Raw genomic sequence first — 25144 nt, 5'->3', positions numbered from 1 at the left:
CACAAGCCAAGCAGGCACTATGCAAAACACTTCATATACAAAGATTTTAGAGACTTGTCAACTAATAATTTTTTAAGCCTTTTTTACGTCCCCCAAACACAGCGAAACTCAGGTTTGATGGTTTTTATCTATGTATCTATCTGTCTGTCTGTCTGAGCGCACAACTCATGGATGTGGATGCCCCTGGAACTGTCAGTCAGCTATGAGCTGCCCATCACAGGTACTGAGGACCAAAGTCTGCTCCTCTGCAGGAGCAGCAAGCACCCCTATCTGCTGGGCCACCTCCCTGGCCCTTGTTCCACAGTTTCAGTTAGTACCTGCTGAGTGGTCACTATCCTCTACACGGGAACACTGCTGTCAAGGGCAGTAAGCGTCCAGACTTAGGGTCCCACTTGGTGACCCTAATTCATAATTATACTTAATAATTCATAATTCTACTTTAATGTGGACTCTTAACTAAAAATTTGCATTTCTTAGGTTTTTTTTTTTAACTAGTGGTTACTCTGAGTAGGATATTAAGTGTGTACCAGTGACTAAAAGATGACCATGGACACTGTGCATAAAGAAAGGCTCCTAAGGCAAGTGGATCTCTGTGAGTTAAGAGGCCAGTCTGGTCTACAAGTTCCAGAACAGCCAGGACTGTTACACAGAGAAGCCCTGTCTTGAAATGCCTCCTCCCCCACTGGCAGAAAGGCTGCCAAATACAAGTGGAATTAACATTTTATGGACTTGGAATTTAGTTAAGTGAAGCAGTAAGTCTAAAAGGGGTTTGCTGTGGAATAATTCCTCTGTACTGTGAATATGTGTTACTCTCACTGGTTAATAAAAAGCTGACAGGCTGGTAGCCAAACAGAAAGTATAGGCAGGACAGCCAGACATAGAGGACTCTGGGAGGAGGAAGGGCAGAGTTAAGAGAAACACCAGTCAGCCAGCTACCAAGCAAGCAGAATGTATAGAAAATGAGGTTAACAAGCCATGAGCTATGTGATGAGGCATAGGTAAGAAATATGGGCTATTTTAATGTAAGAGTTAGCTAGTAACAAGCCTAAGCTATTGGCCAAGCATTTATAAATAATATTAAGACTCTGTGTGGTAAATGGAGTGGCTCCTGAGACAGGAAAACTTCGTTTACAGATTTTATTAAAGTCCTGCTCTTCCACTCATTGGTCTATGATTTTGGATAAATCACTTTTGATCTTTTAATTGTTTTATTTATATTTATCTGGCGTGTGTGTATGATATGGGTATTGTGCATGTACATGTGTGCACACAGCCTTGGGAGCCAGTCGTCACCTTCCACCTTGGCTCTCTGCTGTCTGCTGTGGTTTGTAACATACTGGTTAGCTGTAGAGCATCTAGGGACCCTGTCTCTCTGCTGTCTGCTGTGGTATGTAACATACTGGTTAGCTGTAGAGCATCTAGGGATCCTGGCTCTCTGCTGCCACCTCAGTGATGGGAGCACAGGGATCTCAGACATGAGCTACCACACAGCTTTCCCAGAGTGCTGGGGATTCACACGCACGTCCTCATGTGTGTGCAGCAAATCCTCTGTCCACATCCCTTCTTTAACCATTTCTTGAAATTCCCTTGAAATAGGAATGACAGCTAGTTATGAGCGTTTAGTGACAAAAGAGACAACTGGCTCAGACACAAGTCGTGCACACAGCCTCTCGCCTGAATACAATACAGGACAAGTCCCTAGACTGCCTTAGTAAGAAAGGGCAATGTTCATGTAAGCACCAGGCACAGTTCTGCCCTGCGTGTGTTTTGTCTAAGGGTAAGGATAGGACTTTTAGCACAACCTCCGAGCCACGGTTGCACTGTCATGTTTATTCTCAAGAATCTAAAAGTACTTAAAAAACAGTTTCCAACATCCTGAGGCAGTTTTAAAAGTTCAGTTTTGGCTCTCTTAAAACACTCAAGACTTAGCTCCTTTGTAAGTCGTTAGGGTCACCAAAGCCCAAAGGACACCTCTATCTTTCTGAAATTTCTTCAACTCTGTTATTTCCATCAGCAGGCGCTGCTGCCAGGGGATAAACTACTTAGGTTTGGAAGAATCATGATCCCGACATTTGTCTCCCTCTCAGGGACACCGCAGACATTACTTGTTTTACTTGCTCAGCTGCCCCTGAAGCAGCTGCCCCTGCTCCCAGCAGCTGCACAGGGGCATCAGCAGGGCAGCAAGGCTCACCTAGTAGGTTTAACAGGTGTCACAGGGGCTGTTGTTAAATAAGGTCCGGATCCTAAAGCGTGACCTTGGCTCTGTTCCCATCTTTCAAAGAAAGCAGCCAATTTCTTCACTTTCTCTACCTGTCCCAGCAAATTAGGGCAGCAGGCATCTGTTCTTCACACTCAGGAGACTTAAAGAGAGGGTCCCAGCAATGCTATTCCCATCTAGGCAGTGACTCTAGAGCGCCACCCTTCCATTCCCTAAAATACATTAATGACCAAGCTCAACTTTCCCCAGATGGAACAATTTAATAGTTGACTCAAGTCCACAGGATTTTTCCACTACAAAATAAGGTCACTGAATGAGGCGATCACAGCTGTAAAACTCTGGAAGCTTTGATATGTATCTGCCAAAGGTAGGACACAGCCTATGTTCTAGTAGAGCTGTATGTATTTCTTAATCTAGGTTTCTGGGTTAAAAGTACAATCAGCTCTCTTCTTTTATCTCTTTTCTCTTCTTTTATCTCTTTTCTCTGTTCTCCCTCTTCCTTAATAAATACTTATGGCAAAAAAAAAAAAGTACATCATCTGGTCATCTGGTGGCATTTTAAAGTATGGCTCATTCTAGAATAATGAATTCTGGAAGATACTGGAATAGATTATTTAGTTTGTGTCTTTTTAAAATTTATTGTTTTAAGGTTTACATTTTTTATTAGCTATGTAAGAATTTTATACGATGCATTTGATCATATTCATCCCTCCACACACCTCACCCCAGATCCACCCTCCTCCCCACCATCCATTCTTCTTTTTTAAAAAACCCATTAAGTTCAGTTTGTGCTGCCCATGAAATACACTCTTGGATGTGTGGCTGCTAACTGGAGTGTGCTCAACCTACTAGGGGGTTAGACCTCACAGACTGACTCTCTCCAAGTAGAGATGGTTTGTCACCGGATCCCCTCCCCCTGCTGGGATCCTGCCTGGCTTGGGCATGCTGTCCCAGCTGCTGTACGTCCATATGGACAACTGAAAACTCTAGTGGAGTCGCCTGCTATGGGGAATGGCAATGCCTCTACCACAGGCTCACACACGGGAAGCCCAGTGCAGGGACGGGTTACCTCTCTTGGCGTTGTTGGCCAGTATCATCCTACACATCCCAGACATCACAGGCTATCGCCAGTGTTCTTGGCCATCCTCCAGAGCTAGAGGACAAGGCACAGAGAAGAGGGAGACGCTAGTGGCCTCCTACAACAGGTGGATCTTTGCGAGTCTGAGGCCAGCCTAGTCTACATAGAGAGTTCTAGGACAGTCAGGACTATACAGAGAAATTCCACCTAGAAAAACCAAAAAATAAACAAACAAACAAAAACAAAAACACACACAAAAGGAAACCAAAGAGAACAGGGATTTCAAGAACCAGAGTGGACAACACTTCCCTTGTCTCCCCTACTCCTGAAGCCAGGTGGGTATCACCCACAGCAGCAGCCTAGGACAAGGAGCTGTTGAATGCTCAGTGGTGCAGACTCCCCTCCAGATGTGAGCCCTCAGCTCAGGGTCTGTGAGAACACCCTGTGCATTCCTGTGTGCTGCTCTTTGGGATTTCCAAAGTCACAATTGTAAACACTGGAACTCATGCATATATTCTTGAACTACGTGGGATTTAGAAACTTTTTAATATCTATCAGGTGACTGCTACCAAATTTTATTGTTTTCAGGATGATTACCAAATTTTATTGTAAGTGTAGTTATTTTAGTATTTTAACTTGAAAGTAATTTTTATAAGTCTAGGTTTTTGTTGCCAGCCAAACAACTAGTATAGTAGTTAGCTACTTAACCTAATCAAGTTACTTAGTTACAGATAAGGAAACAGAGGAAAGCAATCTTACCTTATGATATTTTGCTGCATATTTTCAACCCTCATTAAAATTTGGATTCCAGTCTGCGAGTGCACGTAGGCTTTCAATCTGCATCATAGTGGAAGAAGCAAAATTAAATATATTTCAAGATAGTCTTTATAAAGACTAAACATTTATGAATAGCTAATGTTCTTAATTCATCTTTCCAAGAGCAGAGAAGAAAAAAAAAAACTAAAGATGTTGTCTAAGCAAGATGTGAAAAAAAATGACCTTCTCACTCCCTGGTTGATTTAGCTGTCTTACATTAAAAGTCTCGTTTTGTCAGTTCATGTGCTAAAAAATATACTGTGTCAGCAAATAGCTGCTTACTAATTTATTGTCTCCAATTTAGTAATGATGTTTTTTATTAATGCTAAGTACATGAGCAAACGATAACAGCCAGAATGTCAATCAATCAAGCTTTAACTGTCAGAGCTGTCCCAAAGACAGGGGCTTGGTTCATGCACGGCTTGCATGAGTCTGGCTGGCACTGCCTTCTTCAACAGGGAGAAACAACTCGAGCAGATCAGACACTGAGGATTCACCAGGTGTGGAATTCAAACCCCAGGAACCAAACTAACATGCCCATCCCAGGAGCAGACCACCTGCTGAGAATAAAGCTGTCCCTTCCTGCCCAGGAACACTGGAAACCAACTCACCACCAAGCTTCCTGTTTAAGCACTGCTGTGGCTGCCCCAGTCCCTCTGGACTTCATGTCTAGTTCTAGTCTCATTCCCCTGATGGTAGAGAAGCAGTTTGCTCTCATGTAGTTAACGCGACTTCAATACACACACCCGGGGCAGAACTCGGCACTGAACTATGCTAGCCACTTTGGACCGTGCTGTATTTCTGGAAGCAAAGTGTTACCTTATTTAGTTTTGGGAGGACTTGGCTGAAATATAATTTCCTGTCTTTAACAGTTACTAGAAAAGTTTCAAGTTGTAGAATTAATGGTTCAACTTGAAAGGCAGTCTAGTCTAAGGGTAAGACTGCAGATTTCAGTCTGTTGGTACTGCGAGGGTTTGAATCTCAGCTTCTTTGTTTATTAGTCATAGGAGGTTACTTTACTTGTTTAAGGCTCAGTTTCTCCACCTGTACAATGGGTATGAACCCGTGTCTCCTATACAGAGTTGGTGTGAGGGTTAAATGAATCAACTAACCTCCATCACTGCCTCCTTGAGGAGCAGTAAATGTGGCTAGCTAAGACTGCACTTTACAACACAGTTAAATACTGTCACAGCTCCCCATAATAAATACACACATAAAATACTTTTAATGTCTGCATCCAGTGACATGGCCCAGCAGGTAAAGATGCTGTGGTCAAGCCCGACGGCCCGAGTTCTATCCTGAGGTCCCCGTGGTGGCGGGAGAGAGCCTATTCCCCAAAGCTTTCACCCCACATGTGTTCTGCAGCATGTATATGCTTACACGTGCACAAACACACACTTCTTAAGTTAATACTTTAAATCATGCTAGAAAGCTACACGATTTTTGAAACATACCTTTGACGAATTACAGGATCAGATTTTTCAGGATCAATGTAAGGTTTTAGAATTTCATTAATAGTTTTATTATCTGGTACTCTTTCGAACAGAGAAAGAAAACAGCAAAATTATTATTTATAATTTGCTAAATGTTAACTTAAAAACTGTTAAATTTGGTGGAAAAACTGAACAAGGGCTCTTTATCTTACTCTTGGCAAAATACAGCATATAGCATTCTTTCATGTTAAAATTATGTAGAAGAAAAGCACAGAAAGGCTTTTAAAAAACATTTTATAAAGTAAAAATTTTAAAAAGTTCCTTATTAATCACTCATGAGAATATGAAAGCTCTTTCAACATACACCTATGCGCAAACGTTAGGAAGCTAGAGTCGAGACGTACAGACGCGCATAGGAAAGAACTGAAGAAGCCTCTGGAGGGCTGCAGCCCAGCCAGCGCTCAGGGCACTCTCAGTGCCACAAACCAGGCTGAAATGGAGCAGCTGAAGTCGGCAGACTTCCTTGTAAGCACGTGGCGATACACCTCTCTAAAAAGCTGGATAACACAATGAAGACCCTTCTGAAACAGTAACATCCTTAGGGACCCGGATCACCAACTATTGCTCTCACACTCCTGACTACGTTGCTAACAAGATTCTTCACCCACAACCCATGACAATTCCAAAGAACGGCAGTGCCCAGTGGGGACAGATGCTGAGGACACTAGCTGACATCAACTTAGACATCTCCCCAACTCAAGAAACCACACAGCATAAAGCCTGTGATACCTAAAAATATACTCAATCAAAGAACCTTAAAAGTATATATATTAAGTTAGGACATGCATGTGTATTTAGCTGTATTATTAGATGTATACATGTATGTTTCATACATGTACCTACCATATCTTCTGAGGGATCTAACACTAAAAGCGGAACTTTTCAACAGTAGAACTCTGGGTTGTCTTCTGTGTCCTATGTAACCGCTCAGTCTTTCAGACTTCCTGATTCAGATCACACTCCTCTCCTTAAACCTGTGCTCTGCTCAAATGACTGCCATGGTCTGTGTTAACTCGCTCCTGTAGGGTTCTACCCTGTTTGGAGACATTCCTGAAATGGATACCACTTAGCTCCCTGGGATTTTTCAGACTCTGAGACAGAACCACATTTGACTGTTCTTCCTTGACCTGCTTCCTTACTCAGCACCACAGCTGATTTGATCTTGTGCTTCCAGGCTCAGGGCAGGTCACTGCAAATGAGTACTTCATGGTGTGACGAGCACTAAGTCCTTACCTGTTTAATCAGAGAGCCCTGGAGTAGAGCACGCAGGATGACATACCTTTTCTCTACATACTCAGCTTGACTCTGCGGAAACTGGAGCTTTACATGCCAACAAAACTGCTGCTTCCTACGAGAGAGCAACCGCGAGCAGATGAAGGCAGAGAACTGTCACTCAGATGTTCTCTAGTTGGTCCCAGAATCCTGGGAACTTTCTGGAGTAAAGCACTGGTAAGGCTTGGTCATAGGAAGGTTCTGAATCCCAGGGACATCAGTCTGCACAAACAGAAGGTGATTTCTCGAAGCTGGGGCTTGAGAATGGTGAGCTGAAACTTGCAGTTTACAAATGCATCTCCTCATGACTAAACAGAGAGGGTGTCCTTGCCTGATGAGTCTAGAGAGCAGGTGAATCAAGTACTGTCCGGCTGAGTCCAGCTGCACACACACCTGTGAGGCATGACTGCTGCATTCAGTAGCAAACAGAACACAACAAGCTGGTTGCTAAGCAAAACGCACCGAGTGCCTTCGCTTCCCACCTAAACTCTGGTCTGGCACAGGACCTGATTTAGGAACTCACTAAATAATTGCTTTTAGAAAAAGGACCACAAACCCTACTTATCATACCTAAAATCAGAAAACAAAATTAAATAAATTAAAACAAAAAGCCAACTACTGTTCAAAGTGTCCATTATGAAAATTTAAACCTTTTCACTGCAGTGATGGCTTTGCATGTTTTTCCTTTTATTTTGGAAACAGGATCTCAGGATCTCACTATGCAGCCCTGGCTAGCCTAGTGCACTTACTCTGTAGGACAGTTTGTTCTTGAACTCAGAGGTCAGTCTGCCTACTGGATGACACCTGGCCTACATGTATTTTCTTGTCTTAGAGAAAATGCTTACCATCCAGTTGTTACATTTCTTCTAGACAATGATCACAGCATCTTTTTGAAATTTACGCTGTAGGAGGACCCCAAATTCTTTTTTTTTTTTTTTTTTTTTCCAAACAGGTTTCTCTGTGTAACAGCTCTGGCTGTCCTGAAACTCTCGTTGTAGACCTGCCTGACTCTGCCTTCCTTACTGTTAGGATTAAAGCCGTGAGCTACCACCAGCTGGATATACACATTACTAATGCAGGTTTTGGAGAAACTAGAGGAAAAATGTGCAGATTATGACTGTGTTTACGGCGCCATTACTATACAAGAAAAACACCGGGTTAAGCTCAGTTTGGTTTGTTCTTGGCTAGAACATCAAAGAACACAGGTTACTAAAGTTGAAGCCTGCCGTCTAGTCTCTGAGCTTTACAGACCAGTGCAGATGCAGCAGCCACCGATTTAAGTGAACAGTTACAGGAACAGCACGTACCTCTACCTTCAGAGCCACCTCATGGGCTCCTTCTCTGAAGGCTTTTAGTGGGACTGAAATTCATGTAGGTATAACTGGTAAGTCATAGTGCACATGGGCAAACCCCTTCTGGAGATTCATAATTATACTTATGGACACATACTAAAACCAGAATGCTACCTGGTGTCTTCTAAAGGCAGACTTTAAGAAGTGTTCATACACTAGGCTAGTTCATGGCTTCTCAATTGTGGCAGTGCCAACATGTTTGACCAGCTTCTTCTCTGCCCCATAAACCACTGCAGGATTTTAACAGAGTGCCAGCCTGACTGACCCACCAGATGTTACAAGGATTCAGGTCTCCAATTCTGGCACCCAGAACTGAAAACATTCCCCAGCTCCCCCAGGGTCTGCAGGAGACAGAGCCACTGTGAGAGAATGTGGGGCATGGGTTAGCACTGACTACCAGGCACTTCTAATTCACTAGGAACACTGCCGAGATATAACCAGACACCTTCAACAACAACAGGAATGCTGCACACCTGGCACATCCACCTAGAACATTCTACAGAACTTAAATAATCCAAGGCACTTGTTTACAGTTGAACAGATAATGAAATGGTGGACATAATTACTAACAGTACTACTTACTTCTTTCTGGACAACTGACAAAGCCTCTGAGTCCCATGAAACCAAATGTATCAAAGGTTCAGCAAGGGTGTGGCTAAGGTTTTCTGAGCTTATCCTAAATATTTATGTAAGTGCACACATAACCACAAACAGCTACCATGAATTCTCAACCATGAATTCTCAATTGATGCAGTATTGCCCCAATGTCTTTTAGATGGCCAATAAAATTTCAATGCATGAATTAACAGGCAGTATGTAAACAGATAGACAATGTATCAAGACATCACAGTATGCAGTTAGGAGGAAATGTCTGAAAGGGTGTGCGTGTGGGGGGGGGGGTTAAGATTGAGAAATAGAAGGCATGTTTATCAACTTTCGTTTACCTGGAACTCTGAAGAACCATCCTTTCATAGTTTCAATAAAATAATATGTACACAGAAGACACTGGCAGGGGTACTATGCTCACGTACTCAGTTATTCTTGACTTTATTAGTAAAACCCGCCCCTTTGATATCTGAAGCTCCATTAGAATCCTACAGAACATGCAAATCCCAAGTAATCAGCTCCTGTTAAATGGCACATTACTGTGGCTACAGGGCTTGTTCACACTCAGTAAAGAAAAGTGCTGCCCACCAGATCTCGGACACACTGAAGATTAGGACACTAGGGGAGGGAAAAACTAGACACTGCCATCGCTGACCAGAACATAAAGCCTCTGCAGGGCGAGTTATCACTCAGGACAGTACACACTGCTGCCCGTCAGCTCCAGTCCTAGGAATTTATACTGAAGAAACGATTGGGCCATTAATAAGATGTGCATAGCTGTCCACTGTCCCTCGTGTGATAGCGGGGTCTATCCTAAGAAGCAGATTTACACAATGACTGTTAGCCAGCCCTAAGGACAGGCAGCACTATGCCATGAGGAGGAGTCACATGCTGAATGATTACTTCCAAGTCTGAGAGTTATGACATAGAATGCTTTAATTCTTACTTAAGAATAGCCTGCATTAAATAAATCGTCCACATGATGTCATTTCCTACTACCAATAAAACCAAAGACAATTTTTATGAGAAGTGCCAGATAATAGTGAGACAAACATGGGGAGTAACTCTCAATCTTTTTCTAAACTAAAATACTACCTTATTAGAAAAATATTCACTCCAACACGCAACATGTCGTCTCAAAACTATTACTCTAGGGATGGGAAAGATGGCCCCGTTGGTAAATGGCTTGCAGGCCAGATCCCTGGGGCTCAAATATTGAGTGAGAGATCCTGCCTCAAAAAACAAGGTGGGGCGTGAGAACACTGACCTGCGGCCTTTACACTCATAACACACGGGCCCTCATGATGACTGGATTATCTATATAATTCCTCTGGTAGCCTTAGAGTAATTTTGCTGAGAAGTATGTCACAAATACCCAGGAATGATGGCACATGCTTATAATCCCTGAATTTGGAGGCAAAAGCAGGATGAGGTCAGCCCCAACTCCCACTAAGTCTAAGGCTAGTCTCGGTTACACGCTGAAGACTCAGACTCCAGGATAACACAACAGAGAGTCAGAGATGGAGGTTTTCCATATGAAACTTAAGGAGTTTGAGCTGGCTGCAAATGTCTGCCATCCCAGCTACTAGGGAGGTGTGGGCAGGAGAATTCAAAGTTCAGAGATGGCAGGGTCTACATATGCTCAAAGTCCACTTGGCCAACTTACCAAGACCCTGTCTCAAAACCAAACAGGGCTGAGTTGCAGCACGGTGAAAGCGCTCACCAGCACCCGAGAAATCCTGCGCTAATCCCCAGTACCCATAAGAGAGCAAACAAACAAAACCACTGTTCTTAGGGCTTGGAAGGCCTCAAGGCCACAGACCCTGAAAAGGGGATGAGCCTACACAGACTTGCTATGTGAGCAGCGAGTGATTAAAGCCACTAGCTGAGGGTTCTGTATCTTTCCTTCCATCCATAATTTTCTTATGGAAACATTCTATTCTTTATTCACATTCTACACAGCAAGAATATGGAATAAACATATGTGCACACACACTCATAATGCTCACTCACAATAAAGGATAGTGGAGAAGTTAAATGGACCTTCTGTCTGAATTCTACTCTTAACATTTTATACCTAATGTATCTTGAGCTTCTAATCTCGGATTTCTAACAGTAAAGATGACATTTTTAATACAATATTATTATTAATTTATTATTATTACTTTAGTTTTTCGAGACAGGGTTTCTCTGAAGCTTTGGAGCCTGTCCTGGCACTCGTTCTGTAGACTAGGGCTGGCCTCGAACTCACAGAGATCTGCCTGTCTCTGCCTCCCAAGTGCTGGGATTAAAGGCGTGTGCCACCACCTCCTAGCTTTACTACAATGTTATTAAAAGGACAAGCAGTATGTTGAGAACTTAAACACACCATAATCTTTATAATTATATATTCAATTCAATGATCTTAACTACGAAGCTTAGCACAGACATGCTGACAATGTATTTAACTGAAACCATCCCCTGAGTCCCATAAGTGAACACACTCTGGGACTGCTCTCTGATGTTCTCTTCACAAGGCTTTTAGAGACAGAGACGGACTGAGAGGAAGCCTCATCAACTGAGACTTAACTATTTCTCCTTTTCTTTGATTAATTTAGTCATCTATCTCGTGAGCATGGCAGTACTGGCATGCTGTGCAAGTGGAAGTCGGAGGACAACAGGAGCCAGCGGATTCCCTCCTTCCACCATGGTGGCTGAGTACTAAACTTGGGGCTGAAGGCCTGGCAGCAAGCATCTTTCCTACTGAGCCCTTCTCTGGCCCCTTTTATATACTTTTTTTTTTTTTTTTGACTTTGAGATAGGGTCTCACTGTGTAGCCCTGGATGTCCTGGAACTCAATTTGTAGACCAGGATGGCCTTGAATTTGCAGATATCTGCCTGCTTCAGCCTCCAGAGTGTTGGGATGAAAGGCTGAACACAATTTAAGGGAGAAGAGCCTACATCTGTGTTACAGGTCACAGTCTGTCGTGGTGGTGGAAGAAGTCAGCGCAGGAACTCAAGGCCAGAGCCTGACGGGCAGGCGGGAGCGAGGCACAGACCGTGGAGAACACTGCTAACTGGCTTGCTGGCTATCCTTCTCACATGGCCTATACCAACATAAGCAGGGATGATACATCCCCAAGTGGGCTGAGCCCTCTTGCATCAATTAATAATCAAGAAAATATCCCAAACATGCCCACTAATCTGATGGAGGCAATTCCTCAACTGAGGCTTCTGTTTCCAGGTACACCTAGGTTTGCATCAGATTAAAAACAAACAAACAAAAAAAAAAAACCCAAACCGAAGACAGCACATTTATAAACAACAGAGAGAGCTACTATTAGGACATTTAGAGCCATCAAGTCTTACCTGATGGAATTTTAGGAATAAAAGCATTTTGTTCCACTGTCAGCAATAAACCTTATTTTAATTGAAAACTGAAAGAAAATCTACCATATTTGGGAGCCCTTGAAGGACTAATGCACGAAATAGCCACACAACCCTTCACTCACAACTGCCTGACCTTTAAAGTAGTTTTCATGATGAAAACTTAAAGTCTCTCAAAAATAAATGCAACCCTTCCTCATAAAAATCATTTATTTTACTAGGATTAGTACCATGATTAAGTATTTCTGGAAGCAGAAATACAAAGGGCCTGCTCAGTCACTTAGTCTGGATTAAAATAACTAGAATTTGAGTGAAAACCAGTTTCATGTCTCACATCATTCTGAAAACATTTTCAAAGGGACCAGTTCTATATTTTGCCCAAGAAGTGCTCTACTGCATGACAAGAGGAAGCAGGGCAGCTAGGGGCTGTGGGAGCCGGGAGAGGGGATGTTAAGAAAATGTACGTGGCTCGTGAAGGCTGAAAAGAAAAAGATCATTTTTAACCACTTACGGCAGGTCTTAACTGGCTGTGGTAAGAGCAAGAGTGGCATTTGGGAATGGCTGCCCAGTTCAGAGCCACTAAGGTTCAGGAATGCAAGTTTTTCTAGAAAATATCAAAGGGCTCTACACACACGAAATATATCTTTCAAAATAACCAGGGAGCCCCTCATAGAAACACTGTAATGGAAGAAGAACAGATACAAGCGTACCAAAAGCTACATGGAAAAAAAATGGCAGAGTTCAACATTTTAGCCCAGCTACAAGTTTACACCAAGTACCTATTACATAACTCTCCAAATCTCAAAATCTACTTGTATGCCATGACAACTATTAGACTCTTCATTTTATTTTTCCTTGGTCCTTTCTAAAGCCCTGCTGCAGAAAAGTAAAAATCTATACCTCTACAGACACCATGTTTTAAAAAACAAAAAACCAAAAACACGAAAAACAACTCCTGTGTTTAAAGAAATACATTGCTACACTGTTTAAAGAAACAAGTGCTATTATATTAACAAACAAGTAGATGAGCATGTTACATGATATAATTAGAAAGCTATAAATGTATCTAAAGAATACTTTTAAATTTATAAAATATTTGTTATGTCTTTACAACAGGGACACCTAGTGGCTAGCTTCTAAAATAGGACAGGAGCTCTTAAAATACTAATTCACATTTTTAACAATGGTCATGTCTCTGTGATCTTAATTCTGTAAAGATGACAGATACTTTTGTAGAAAGCAAACAAAACAAAACTCCTAATCAAACAAAAGACACAAAATCCCCAGTCCTAAGTCCAAAGGCTTGAGAAGTCTAAACCTCAGTTCTTAGCAGGAAGTGGGAGAAAAATAAGCAGGCCTTTGGGTTGCCTAGAGCTGGGGCAGGGGTAATAAAGCCACAGGAAGATGGACTTCGGGCAGAGGAAGATGAAGTGTGGGCTCTTCTGGAGAACAGGTGGTCAGTCCACACAATAAACAGGTTGAGAGTAGAGTGAAACCCACAGGCTGAGTACTCCAAACCAGTGACTGCTGCCTGTTCAGACATCAGCAGAGAGGCTTCCTCCTGCAGCAGATGGAACAAATACAGAGACCCACAGCCTGCATGCATGCCTGGCACCTGGGGAGCCCAGAAGAGGGTGTTGTTTCTCTTAAAGCTGGAGTTACAGATGGTTCTGAGCTGCCATATGGGTGCTGGGAATTAAGCCTGGGTCTTCTAGAAGAGCTGTCAGTGCTCTTAACTGCTGAACCACCTCTCTAGTCCACAAGATTTATTTTTAATTATGTGCACGTGTTCATGTCTATGTTAGCGTGTGTGCATGTACATGAAAATGCCCACAGAAGCCAAGAGAGAGAATCCGACCTCCTGCAGTTGGAGGCACAGAAGGCTGTGAGCCACTTGACCTGGACGCTGATAATCAAACTTGAGTCTTCTGCAAGATCAATTAATTTTTAATTGCTGAGTCATCTTTCCAGCCCATAGTACAAATTTTTAAGGCAATTTCCTAAGGTGTACATAGTATAGAATGCTTTATTAGCTAGTATTATTCAACACAGAAATTCCCTTGTTGATAAGTATAACAAAATGAAGACAAATTATTAAACTGCATTAAAATAACTGCCCTTGGATATTCTGGCCTGTTTGCCTTTACATTAAATGGCTCCTAGACTGCTGTAATGTTGGCTTGTATGGTACTTAGGAAACTTTTCATTGCTCTTGACACGCTTACTTTGAGCAGTATTCTTTGCCCAATTTTCTATTGGCCACCAAAATTTCAATACTATAAAGCTTATCTGAACCATCTGATCACCAGGTACTAAATTTATACACAAGTAAATTTTGGGTGGGGTAAATTGTTTCCATGAACCCTTATGACAGTCTTAGCTATTTCTCTCGTAGTGGCCACTCTGGCTTGAGGCTGCCCCTAGGTGAACTCATTCAAAGACTTGCTCACAAGTAAAATGATAAGATATGTTTAAAAATAAAATTTTCTAAAATGTTCTAAACTCAAAACCTTCTGAGCTATTTGATGCATTTCAGATTTTGAATTTTCAGATTAGGGTGCTCTACTGGTAAAGTTTATGCAAATATTATAAAACCTAAACAATTCCCAAATCTGAAACATTTCAGTTTCAAGTTTCAATTGGAGCACTCAGCCCGTGATGGGGAGAGCAAGTTTCAGGCATCTGTGCAGTGAGAGTCACACCTCAGAGTCCTTCCTCAGTTGACAAGTACCTTCCCCCTGCACTTCCAACAATTCTGGCTAAACCAAAACAGAGCCGCACCCACTGACCTACGTTCTTCTTCAAGCAACCAACAAGAAGATACACAGTTTCCACAAGCAAAGTCCAAAAGACAGTGCAAGGCTCGAGTGTGGATAAAAGCACACATTTTCACATGATGGTGTCAGGATACTTTTCAAATATTAAACTTCCAGCCAAAATCATAAAAAACCTGTACATACCTATCAACATAATCCTTAACATCACAAACACATATGGCTTAAATTTCAGGAAGGAACAAAATGGTACACACTTCCTACCCACACCTGCGAGAGTCCGCCAGAGTCCTGTGCTGGGAAACTTTACATCACACGCATTCGTACACTCCTATTTCTGGGTAGAGGATGAGCCCCACGACAGCAATGCTGTTTCATAAGGAAGGGAAAGAAAGCAAGGCCAGCATGCATCCACTCTGTGTTGTCTGCTGCCATGCTGCAGAGGCAAGAAGGCCCTTACCAGACACGAAGCACACCCTGGTACCATGGTCTTACACTTCTAAGTCCCTAAAAGAACAATCCAAAACTTCTTTTAAAAATTACCCAGCCAGTGGTTATTCTGTTACAGTACAGAGACTAAGACACCTTCTCCAAAGTCGCCGCCCTTATATATAAATACAATAGTCCTTTCTTACCAGCGGCTTCACTTCTGTGGTTTCATATCCAGTTAGCTGTGAGCTGAACAGTCAAGCGGAAAATTCCCCAAATAAACAATTCCTAAGTTTCAAACTGCAGAGCTCTGAGAGGTGAGATGAAATCTGCTCTGTCCCATGAAACAAGACTTACACAGTCCCTTGTCTGCCACATCTACACTGTGCATGTATGCTACCTGCCTGAGCACCAGGACCTGCTGTCTTAGTCACTAGACCGTTGCAGTGAGGCTGTTGACCTAATGCTTCTTTTATTTAACAATGTCTCCAAAGTGTAAGAGTAGTGATGCTAGCAATGTGAATATACCAAAAAAAAAAAAAAAAAAAAAAAAGAAAGGTAAAATGCGGTCTTTAAGTAAAACATTGGAAGCCCTCATTTTAACGGGAGGAGGGGTGCAAAGTAAAAAGTCATATGCTGAGATTCCTGAGGTCCAGGATAAGAGCAAATTGTGCTGACTTTGCTAGTATGCCTCAAACCGCAAGTGATGACTTCAGTATCCAAGTCTGTAGTTAAGCTGGAAGGGAGTTAGCTTCTGTGAAGAGCGTAATGTGCTCTGACTGGTGATGTAGAACACCAGGAAGCTACTGAGTCTCAACGCTGAGCACCACGCCATCGTCTCATGCCACCACTACGATGAGAACAGAACAGGAAGATGCTGAGACCACACTCATACAGCTTTCACTCGTGTAGACCGCCATACTACTTCTAGTTACTGTAACTGTTGCTAATCTCTTAATGTAGCTAATTTATAAACCGAGTGACAGCACAAGTGTGTGTATGGAACAAACATACATACAAGATCTGGGATCACAATGTAAGCAATCTCTCGAAGGCTTGGAATGCAAATCCTATAGATGGAAAAAAGGAGGGAGAGTGGACAGCCACTGTATGGTATATATGTATATACATTTTATATTTTACACAGTAAGTCTGCAATAAGCATTTACATATATCTTTAGTCACTTGATACTTTTGGCAATCATTCTAAATGAGTACATTTCATTTGGGAGGCTGATGACTACTTCCTTTTCCTAGCTATTAAGTCCACTGATAAATTCCTAGAAGAACTGCTTGGTTAGTAAGTGCTTACATGCCTCCCCATCACCCCTTTCCCACCACTTGCCCTTACCTTTCTATTGCTTACATTAAATATTTAGGGCAGTAAGGCAGACGAGACAATCTGAAAAGTCTTCCAGGAGGACCTGGTAATAAGTCAGGATAACCAAGAGGCCCTCTGTGACATCAGGCAAAGTTGGCCCAATAAGCTGAACACCTCTAAGTAAGATCACAAGATCAGTGGACAAATAACTAGAAAACTCTACTCTCCAGCAAAAGGAGAGAACGAGGAAAACTTATCCCAGTTTGGGGGGTGGGGAGAAAGAGAGAGGCATGTAGAAAGAAATCTGTGCTGTGACAATGTTTCATGCAGTCACAGCGATTAGGTTCTGGTGCTGAGAATGCAGCTCAGAGGCACAGCACCTGCACGGTATGACTGAGGCCATGGACTGGTCCTCCTGCACCAACTTTACTACACATGTCATTAAGATCTATGCATTTCACAGTATGCAAACTACTGCATCAAAGGAAGAATGCAAGCAGCTACTGAACTCTGGCTAATAATGCTGAAACACAGAGGCCAGTACAATGATGCCTGCAATAACTTTGAAATGCCCAAAGATGGTGGACTGAAAGATGGGTAGATGTGATTGTGCTGGCTGGTTTTGTCAACTTGCCATAAACCTAGTCACATCTGGGAAGACTGGCCTGCAGGCATGTCTCTGAAGTTCTTGATGAATGACTGATGTGGGAGCATCCAGCCCTCTGTGGGTGGTATCATCTTTGGGCAGGCGGTCCTGGGGGTCATAAGGAAACAGGCTACACAAATGCTGTGGAGCAAGTCAGAAAGTGGAGTTCCTCCAGGGTCTCTGCTTCAGCTCCTGCCTCCAGTTCTTACCCCGACTTCCTTTGATGATGGACTGTTATGTTGAAATGTAAGCAAAATAACCCCTTTTTGCTCCAGGTTGCTTTCGGTCATGGTGTTTAACAAAGAAATAGAAAGGGCTGGAGAGATGGCTCAGTGGTTAAGAGCACTGACTGCTCTTCCAGAGGTCCTGAGTTCAATTCCCAGCAACCACATGGTGGTTCACAGCCATCTATAATGAGATCTGGTGCCCTCTTCTGGCATGCAGGCACACATGGAAAAAATGCTGTACACATAATAAATAAATAAATCTTTAAAAAAAAAAACCAAAGAAATAGAAACCCAACTAAGACAGTGACTGAACAATTAAATTATACTAGGGAAAATTCAACGGGCAAAACTAATATATAAACATAATAGTTGAGGTGGTTAACTTGACAGAAGGCAGCAGCTGTGCCCAAGGGAGGTGGAAGAAACTTGGGTGACAGTGGTACCCTCCTCCTAGACAGCGGTGCACTAGCACACACATCTGCATCCCAGTCTCCAGAGGAAGAAGCAGGAGATCCCTAGTGAACAGCAGTGAGTCCGGGACAGCCTGGGCTGGACAAGACCCTGCCTCAAAGGAAAAATAAACAAATACATAGAAGGAAAAGAAACTAAACTATTAATAGACAAACCTGGAAAGTACACCATGAAATTTAAAGGTTTCTTTTCTCAGGCAGGGTCTCACTACACTCTCCGTGTGGCCTGGGACTTGTGGTCACCATATTTCAGTCTCCTGAGTGCTGGGGTAATGATGTACCACCATGCCTGCTCACATTCTTTACAGGCCTCCACTAAGGAAATTTAAAAGGGAAAAAAGGACCCTAAAAGGACATAAACATTAGTCATGTAGGCACATTAAAACTACTCCCCTTGCCAGGCAGTGGTATTACACACCTTTAATCCTAGCACTCGGGAGGCAGAGGCAGGGGGATCTCTGAGTTCGAGGCCAGCCTGGTCTACAAGAGCTAGTTCCAGGACAGGCTCCAAAGCTACAGAGAAACCCTGTCTCCAAAAACCAGAAACCAAAAAAACAAAAACAAAAACCAACAACAAAATACAAACCAAACAAACAAAAAAACCCTACTCCCCTTTCACTCCTGAGGAAAATGCTGTGTGCACAGACAAAAAGACGTGGGTTGCAGAGCTAGTTGTAAATGAGATTTGAAGCCAGAGTATTTAAAACAGACATCAGGAAAGTATTTCCCCCATGGTTATAGACACAAACTACAAGGTGTAATGTAATACAGAATGTCTGTAATGCAAACAACATATTTAAATGTCCTCAGTACAGGTCAATAGCTTCAACCAAAGTGTATTTAATTACTGGAGACAAAACACTACAAGTACAAGACCAGCCTCACATCTCTGTAATTTCACAAGGAAAACATTAGGGCACAAGTGTTTGGTTTGCTATCTTGGAATGGCCCACAATTAAAATGAAGCCACTAAACCCAGTGACTGATGGAACAATCTTCCCCACATTCCTTATCCAGACACACAGCGCTACACTTGGAGCCCCAAGAACTAACCTGGGATGACAGTCGCAAGTGCCCCTTCCCAACACAGCACATATCCATGGACAAGGCACAAACTGGTTACTCTGAAGTTAACCAAAGCATGCCAAATCCTGTGTGTTGGTTTCAAAGTACACAATCCCACATTCGATAAAAGTAGGTAATTAATTTACTTTGGAAACCAACCATGAACAAGGAGAATCAATCTCACTAATATTATGCCTTAAATCACAAATTAAATGAATAATGCCATTTTCTAATTACATAACATTGTTTGGAATGGTAGAAGTTTTATTAAATAAAATTGATCATGATTCTGATCATAAACAAGAGGCCGAGGTACACATGGTTGCAAGCCTACGGTCCTAACTACTTGGGAGGTTGAGATGGGAAATCACCTGAGTCAGAACTGACAGTTCTGGCTTCTCAGAGAAAACTCCACAACACTACTACTAAGCAGGTTCTTAGCCGGGAGCCTTGGTGGTCGCCATTAGAAATGCATGCTTTCAAATTCCAAACCAGTCACAAGCATTACTGAGGCACTATCAGAAATATGTCACCAAATTCCAACTTACTGAAATTAAACTACAAGTACAGTTACTGATCTGTTACGCACACTAACATTCCAGAAGCTTCTCAAAGGACATCAAGATAACAAACACATCCCCAAATCTTGACTAGTCGGAGGACAGCAAATATCACTCTCTCTTGTCATCCAGTAACAGTTTACAGATCACATTTTTGTTAGCAATGTTCTAAAGCAAACCAAATCCTAGAGGTTGTTCCCCATCAAATCGGAACAGCTATATAGTAAAAGCGAGAGACCTACCTATGGTCAAAAACTGTTGAGTTCTCTTTCCTCTTGCTGAATCCGTTGGGTAGAAGCCTCAAGAAAATACCTTGCTTTCGGGCACGATTTTTCATAAAGAATAGCTAGCAACAAAGCCAAACATAAGTTAATTTCAGAATACCTTACAATTTATAGTCGAATAAAGCTATACAAGGAGGGGACAAAATAAGATATAAAAACACATGCCTCTAACATATGTTACTCCACCCTGAGTTGGTTATTAAGTTCAAGAAGGTAACTCCACCAGATTCTCAATGTTAAAATTATCAACTGAGCCGACTATTGAGCTAAGGAAGAAAATAAAAATCATTCAAAGGAAGGGCAGCACTGCAGCTGCGCACACACGGGACAGCAGGCCACCCGAGCAGCACTGCAGCTGTGTATGCACGGGACAGCATGCCACACCCGAGCAGCACTGCAGCTGTGTATGCACGGGACAGCAGGCCACCCGAGCAGCACTGCAGCTGCGCACACACGGGACAGCATGCCACACCCGAGCAGCACTGCAGCTGTGTATGCACGGGACAGCAAGCCACCCGAGCAGCACTGCAGCTGCGCACGCACAGGACAGCAGGCCACCCGAGCAGCACTGCAGCTGCGCACGCACGGGACAGCAGGCCACCCGAGCAGCACTGCAGCTGCGCACACACGGGACAGCATGCCACACCCGAGCAGCACTGCAGCTGTGTATGCACGGGACAGCAAGCCACCCGAGCAGCACTGCAGCTGCGCACGCACAGGACAGCAGGCCACCCGAGCAGCACTGCAGCTGCGCACGCACGGGACAGCAGGCCACCCGAGCAGCACTGCAGCTGCGCACGCACAGGAAAGGGCTTCCTGACAAACACAGACTACTACCTGTAAAGGAAATGAGGAAAAGATAACACTTAGACTGAAATGAAGGCATGGTCACCAAGAGTGAAAGATAAACCATACAAAAGTTTATAACATCCCATCAAGTATTGAGCAGTATCTAAAGCCCACAAAGACAGCTCAGCAGGCTAACGGCGCCTCAGTGGGTAGTTTACTGCACAAGCATAGAGAACTGAGTGTGAAACCACAGGACCTGCGCAAAGCTTGGGAGAGCCAAGTCTGCTATCCCAGTCTCCTATGGAGAGACGGGAGCCAGGAGATGAGGTAAGAAAGCCGCACCAGGCTGTCCTCTGACCTCCACACGTGTGCCACGGCAAGTGTCTGCACACACTGACTCTCAGACAAAAGGAACCAGAAGCTGAACAAGATGATGAACCAAAGGCTTAAGCACACACAAGAGGAAATCCAAATGCTCAATAAAATGCTTTCCTTCTCAAAAGGAGAAAGTGAATGGTAAAACTAAAATCCAACACAATTCTATTAAAAGCTGAAGGAAATTTAGACATACTGGCCAGAATGAGAACTGGTAATAATATGCCAGGCGGTGGTGGTGCACGCCTTTAATCCCAGCATTTAGGAGGCAGAGGCAGGTGAATCTCTGAGTTTGAGGCTAGCCTGGTCTACAGAGTGAGTTCCAGGACAAGACTACAGATGGGAACCTTGTCTTTAACACCCCCAGCACCCCCTTCCACCCGAAAAAAGGAAAAAAGCGAATGAAAGGAAACTAGTAATAACCACTAGAGTAAGCTCTAACATCCAGTTAAGGACTTGAGCAAAGCTCAACAAGACAACTCCACGTTCAAGTATAATCCCTCAGAGAGCACATGCCAGCAGACCGTAATTCAAAGCCAAAGATTCCCAACAGCATTGTTTTAAAGCTGGTGTTGTTTTGGTTGTTACTGAAAATTTGTTCTATGAATAACAGAATAAGTAAAGGTTGTGTTTCTAAGACAACTCTGGAAAGGCGACTTGGGCAGTGAGGAACACCAGAGGGTGACAAGGAACTCCAGGAACATCTTGTCCCAGGCCCAGCCGCAGTTTCAGATTCTCATTATATCATTCATCGTTACACTGTATTTCCATTTTATGATTGTCTCTTTCTTTCTTTCTTTCTTTCTTTCTTTCTTTCTTTCTTTCTTTCTTTCTTTCTTTCTTTCTTTCTTTCTCTTTTTTCGAGACAGGGTTTCTCCGTAGCTTTTCGTTCCTGTCCTGGAACTAGCTCTTGTAGACCAGGCTGGCCTTGAACTCACAGAGATCCACCTGCCTCTGCCTCCCGAGTGCTGGGATTAAAGGCGTGCGCCACCAACGCCCGGCTTGTTTGTTTGTTTTTCGAGGCAGGGTTTCTCTGTAGCTATGGAGCCTGTCCTGGAACTTGCTCTATAGACCAGGCTGGCCTCGAATTTACACAGAGATCCACCTGTCTCTGTCTCCCAAGTGCTACCACCACAACCGGGCCATTTTATGATTTTTAAATCTATGTTGTATTTTACAATAAACACACAAACAAAGGTCTCATATATGCCTGCATGGCCTGGAACTCAAGAGACTCGCCTGCCTCTCGGCTTCCTGAGTGCCATACTAAAGGCACCACCACACCCAGCCTCCCTGGGAACTCTTCCCGGCACCCTAGGCTCTGTTTGGTATCCCTCCCCACTCACCGTGCTTCAGTCACCCTGCCCCTCGTAATCCCCGAACATAAACATCAGTTCCCTACCTGCATCTTGTTCGGTCAAAGTCTTGCAAAGTCTTCCTCCAAGTGTGGCGTCACAGGCTTGTGCCACTTTTGCCTATATTTCTACCCAGAAGAGTTTTCCTCCAAATGTCTCTGTCTCTTTCCCACCATTACGGTCACTGCCCAGCCGTCCCCTCTACCACTGTGCTGCCAATCATCCCCTGAAGAGCGCATGCCCCTCACACATCACTCTGTTCTCTTTAGTCTTTTGATCCATCCTAATTTTCCACATGCACTTAAGCCTGTGAGATTATTATATTTGTTATTCTACATATTCTGACTCTCCCACGTCTATAACTCCCCCCTACATGACAGACTCCTCAAGGTAAGGAACTGTCTCGACTACCAAGACAGTCCCAGATCACAGTGGCCACGTGATACAGCCGAGAGGTTTACAAATAAACTGATTGCAAGAAATTTGAACTTGAGAAGATCAATGGAAATACTTACATATTTTTTGTGCTTTGGCTTTTTCAAGAAAGTATCTCTTGAAACCTGGTCTGCTGTTCTTGCCACGTCTTCCAAAAATCGATAGTCTAATTTCAGAACGGAAAAATGAGTAAGTGACATGTGCCGGCGGCCGGGAAGCATTTACCTGCTGTGCACAGAAGGACTCACCGCTCAGCAGATTCATCTCAGTAAACTGCTGCAGCGAGACATAGGCAGTTCTATTGCGGACACCGTTACAAGTCAGCTCTGCTTTGTGCTTCTTTACGCAGCGCAAACTGCGGGAGCAAACAGGAAAGCAGCTCTGTACCCGAAGTTGAGTGCAGAGAGGTGGGGATAAGGTAGGAAGTTATGTATCTACCTGCAGGAATAGCGCATGCAGCGTGGACATCGGTACTTCGCTTCTTCCGTCCCACAAGTTCCACACCTGTAAAAGCGCACCTGTGACTTAATACTCAAACACTAACTCTACTTATAATCTCTGAATGCCAACCTACGGACATCAAGGCAGGCAACGCAAAGAAGCATGGGCCAGCAACTCTGATAAAACATTTGATAGCTGTCATTGAAAATTATGAAAATGTCTGCAAATGCCATTTATGATAAAATGCAATTCGAGAAAACAATATATGATATGGGGGAAAAATCTCATTTTGGCCTTTCTGCTGCAATCACAGAATAAATGAATGGGTGTTTTTTTTTTTAATCTGTAATTCATGGAGATTTTGTGTGTGCCTAGATGTTACATCTGGATATTATAAAAGCATATACACCAGCAAAACAAGATAGAATGAGACAAGGCTAAATTTAACAGTAATGTATGCCTTTTCCAAAAGTTCACATCTACTTTAGAACGGACACCAGAATAAGCCAGGGATGGTATTACTCATCCTCTCAACCACAGCTCACCCCGTAGATTCAGTTCAGACAGTCCGAGCTGTTTGAGACAGAATCTGATCACAGTTTTGGTTCTCTGTGCCATCGCACGATCACATTAAAGAAATTACAGCCAAGGAATAAGCATTCATAGGAGCGGTGCAAAACTTCAAGAGGAGGCTATTAACTCCGCCCACCCTTTCATTGTTGGCTTTTATTAGATACCCCCTAACTCCTATTTTCTCTAGTAGGTGAAGCCCTGCACAAGAGCGTCACAGCTAATAAGACCTGGTTCCACAATGGTCTCCGACCCCCAGAATTTTTTTTTCTCCCTAGCTTGATGGTCACTGCCACTTCATACAGTGACCCAGACTTCAGGGACCCACTTCGCGCCTGATTTAATTTACTCTGCTGCTAGAGTAGCTTCGTCCGCGCAATGTTCTATTTCCCATCTGGGTTTTCTCCCTGCCCTACCTTGACATAGCCAACTTCCTCTTGCAGCCCACTCGGGGTTTCGTCTGGGGCTCTTCCTTCACCTGCGCGCCGTCCATCTCTTCTCTCTTGAGGCAATCATCTTCCTTGACGCGCACTCCCTCCAACACCTGCTCCTCCTTTACGTTCTGGCCAACAAACAACTCCGGTTTTACGTTCAAGTCCTCCGTCACTTCTTCCCAGTCTGTTACCTCCTCCTTCACCTTCACTTTCTCTTCCTTTACTTCTGGCGCATCCACCGTCTCCTCTTTCACCTCCAGGCTACCATCCGTCTCCTGCTTCACCTCCTGCGCGCCCACCTTCTCATCCTTCACCTCAGGCCCGCCCTCCACCTCCTGCTTCACCCAGTGGCTGACCGAGATGCCACCGTCTACATCTGACCAGTCCACCACTTCCTGCTTCACCACGGCTAGATCCACCTTTATCTCCTCCGCATCCTCTGTGGTCTCAACGCCTGCCAGTCCGATCCTCTCCTCTCCAACGCCAGCCTCGGGGCTCCCACCTAAGTCCCAGGCTCCCTCCCCGCCAGCCTCGGGTCTCGGCCGCGCCCCCTCCGCTACCCTCTGGGGACCTCCTCCCGGAGTCCCTTCCTTCTCCGCCGCCAACTCCATCAGCTCCCGAGCCTAGGCCGACACTGCCACTCCGTTCTTCAGGGTGGCGCTACCACGCCAACAAGCGGGATTACCACACGAATCACCGACAGCGCCACACGTGTGCAACCCAGAAGCCGCCAGCTTTGCACGCCCAATAGATACGGGATGAGCCGTA

General features: G+C 43.8%; 1 protein-coding gene across 2 annotated transcripts in view; it reads right to left on the bottom strand.

The window, feature by feature from the left end:
• Positions 1-25144, bottom strand: part of Znhit6 (zinc finger HIT-type containing 6) — a 30243-nt gene extending 5099 nt beyond the window's left edge. The window contains exons 1-9 of one of the 2 annotated variants that reach the window (XM_050160194.1): positions 24937-25143; positions 24359-24504; positions 23370-23435; positions 23180-23286; positions 23012-23097; positions 19936-20039; positions 6885-6953; positions 5567-5647; positions 4056-4133 (exon numbers count right to left, since the gene is read on the bottom strand). In XM_050160194.1, coding sequence (XP_050016151.1) covers positions 4056-4133; positions 5567-5647; positions 6885-6953; positions 19936-20039; positions 23012-23097; positions 23180-23286; positions 23370-23435; positions 24359-24504; positions 24937-24987 — 788 coding nt within the window. In that variant the 5' untranslated portion in view covers positions 24988-25143. Of the gene's footprint in view, positions 1-4055; positions 4134-5566; positions 5648-6884; positions 6954-19935; positions 20040-23011; positions 23098-23179; positions 23287-23369; positions 23436-24358 lie in introns of both variants that reach the window. The other variant, XM_050160193.1, reaches the window with a different exon arrangement.

Source organism: Alexandromys fortis, unplaced genomic scaffold, assembly GCF_014885135.2.
Source record: "Alexandromys fortis isolate MF-2015 unplaced genomic scaffold, M_Fortis_MF-2015_v1.1 scaffold_124, whole genome shotgun sequence".
Lineage (NCBI taxonomy): Eukaryota > Metazoa > Chordata > Mammalia > Rodentia > Cricetidae > Alexandromys > Alexandromys fortis.
This window is presented reverse-complemented; position numbering and strand designations above follow the sequence as displayed.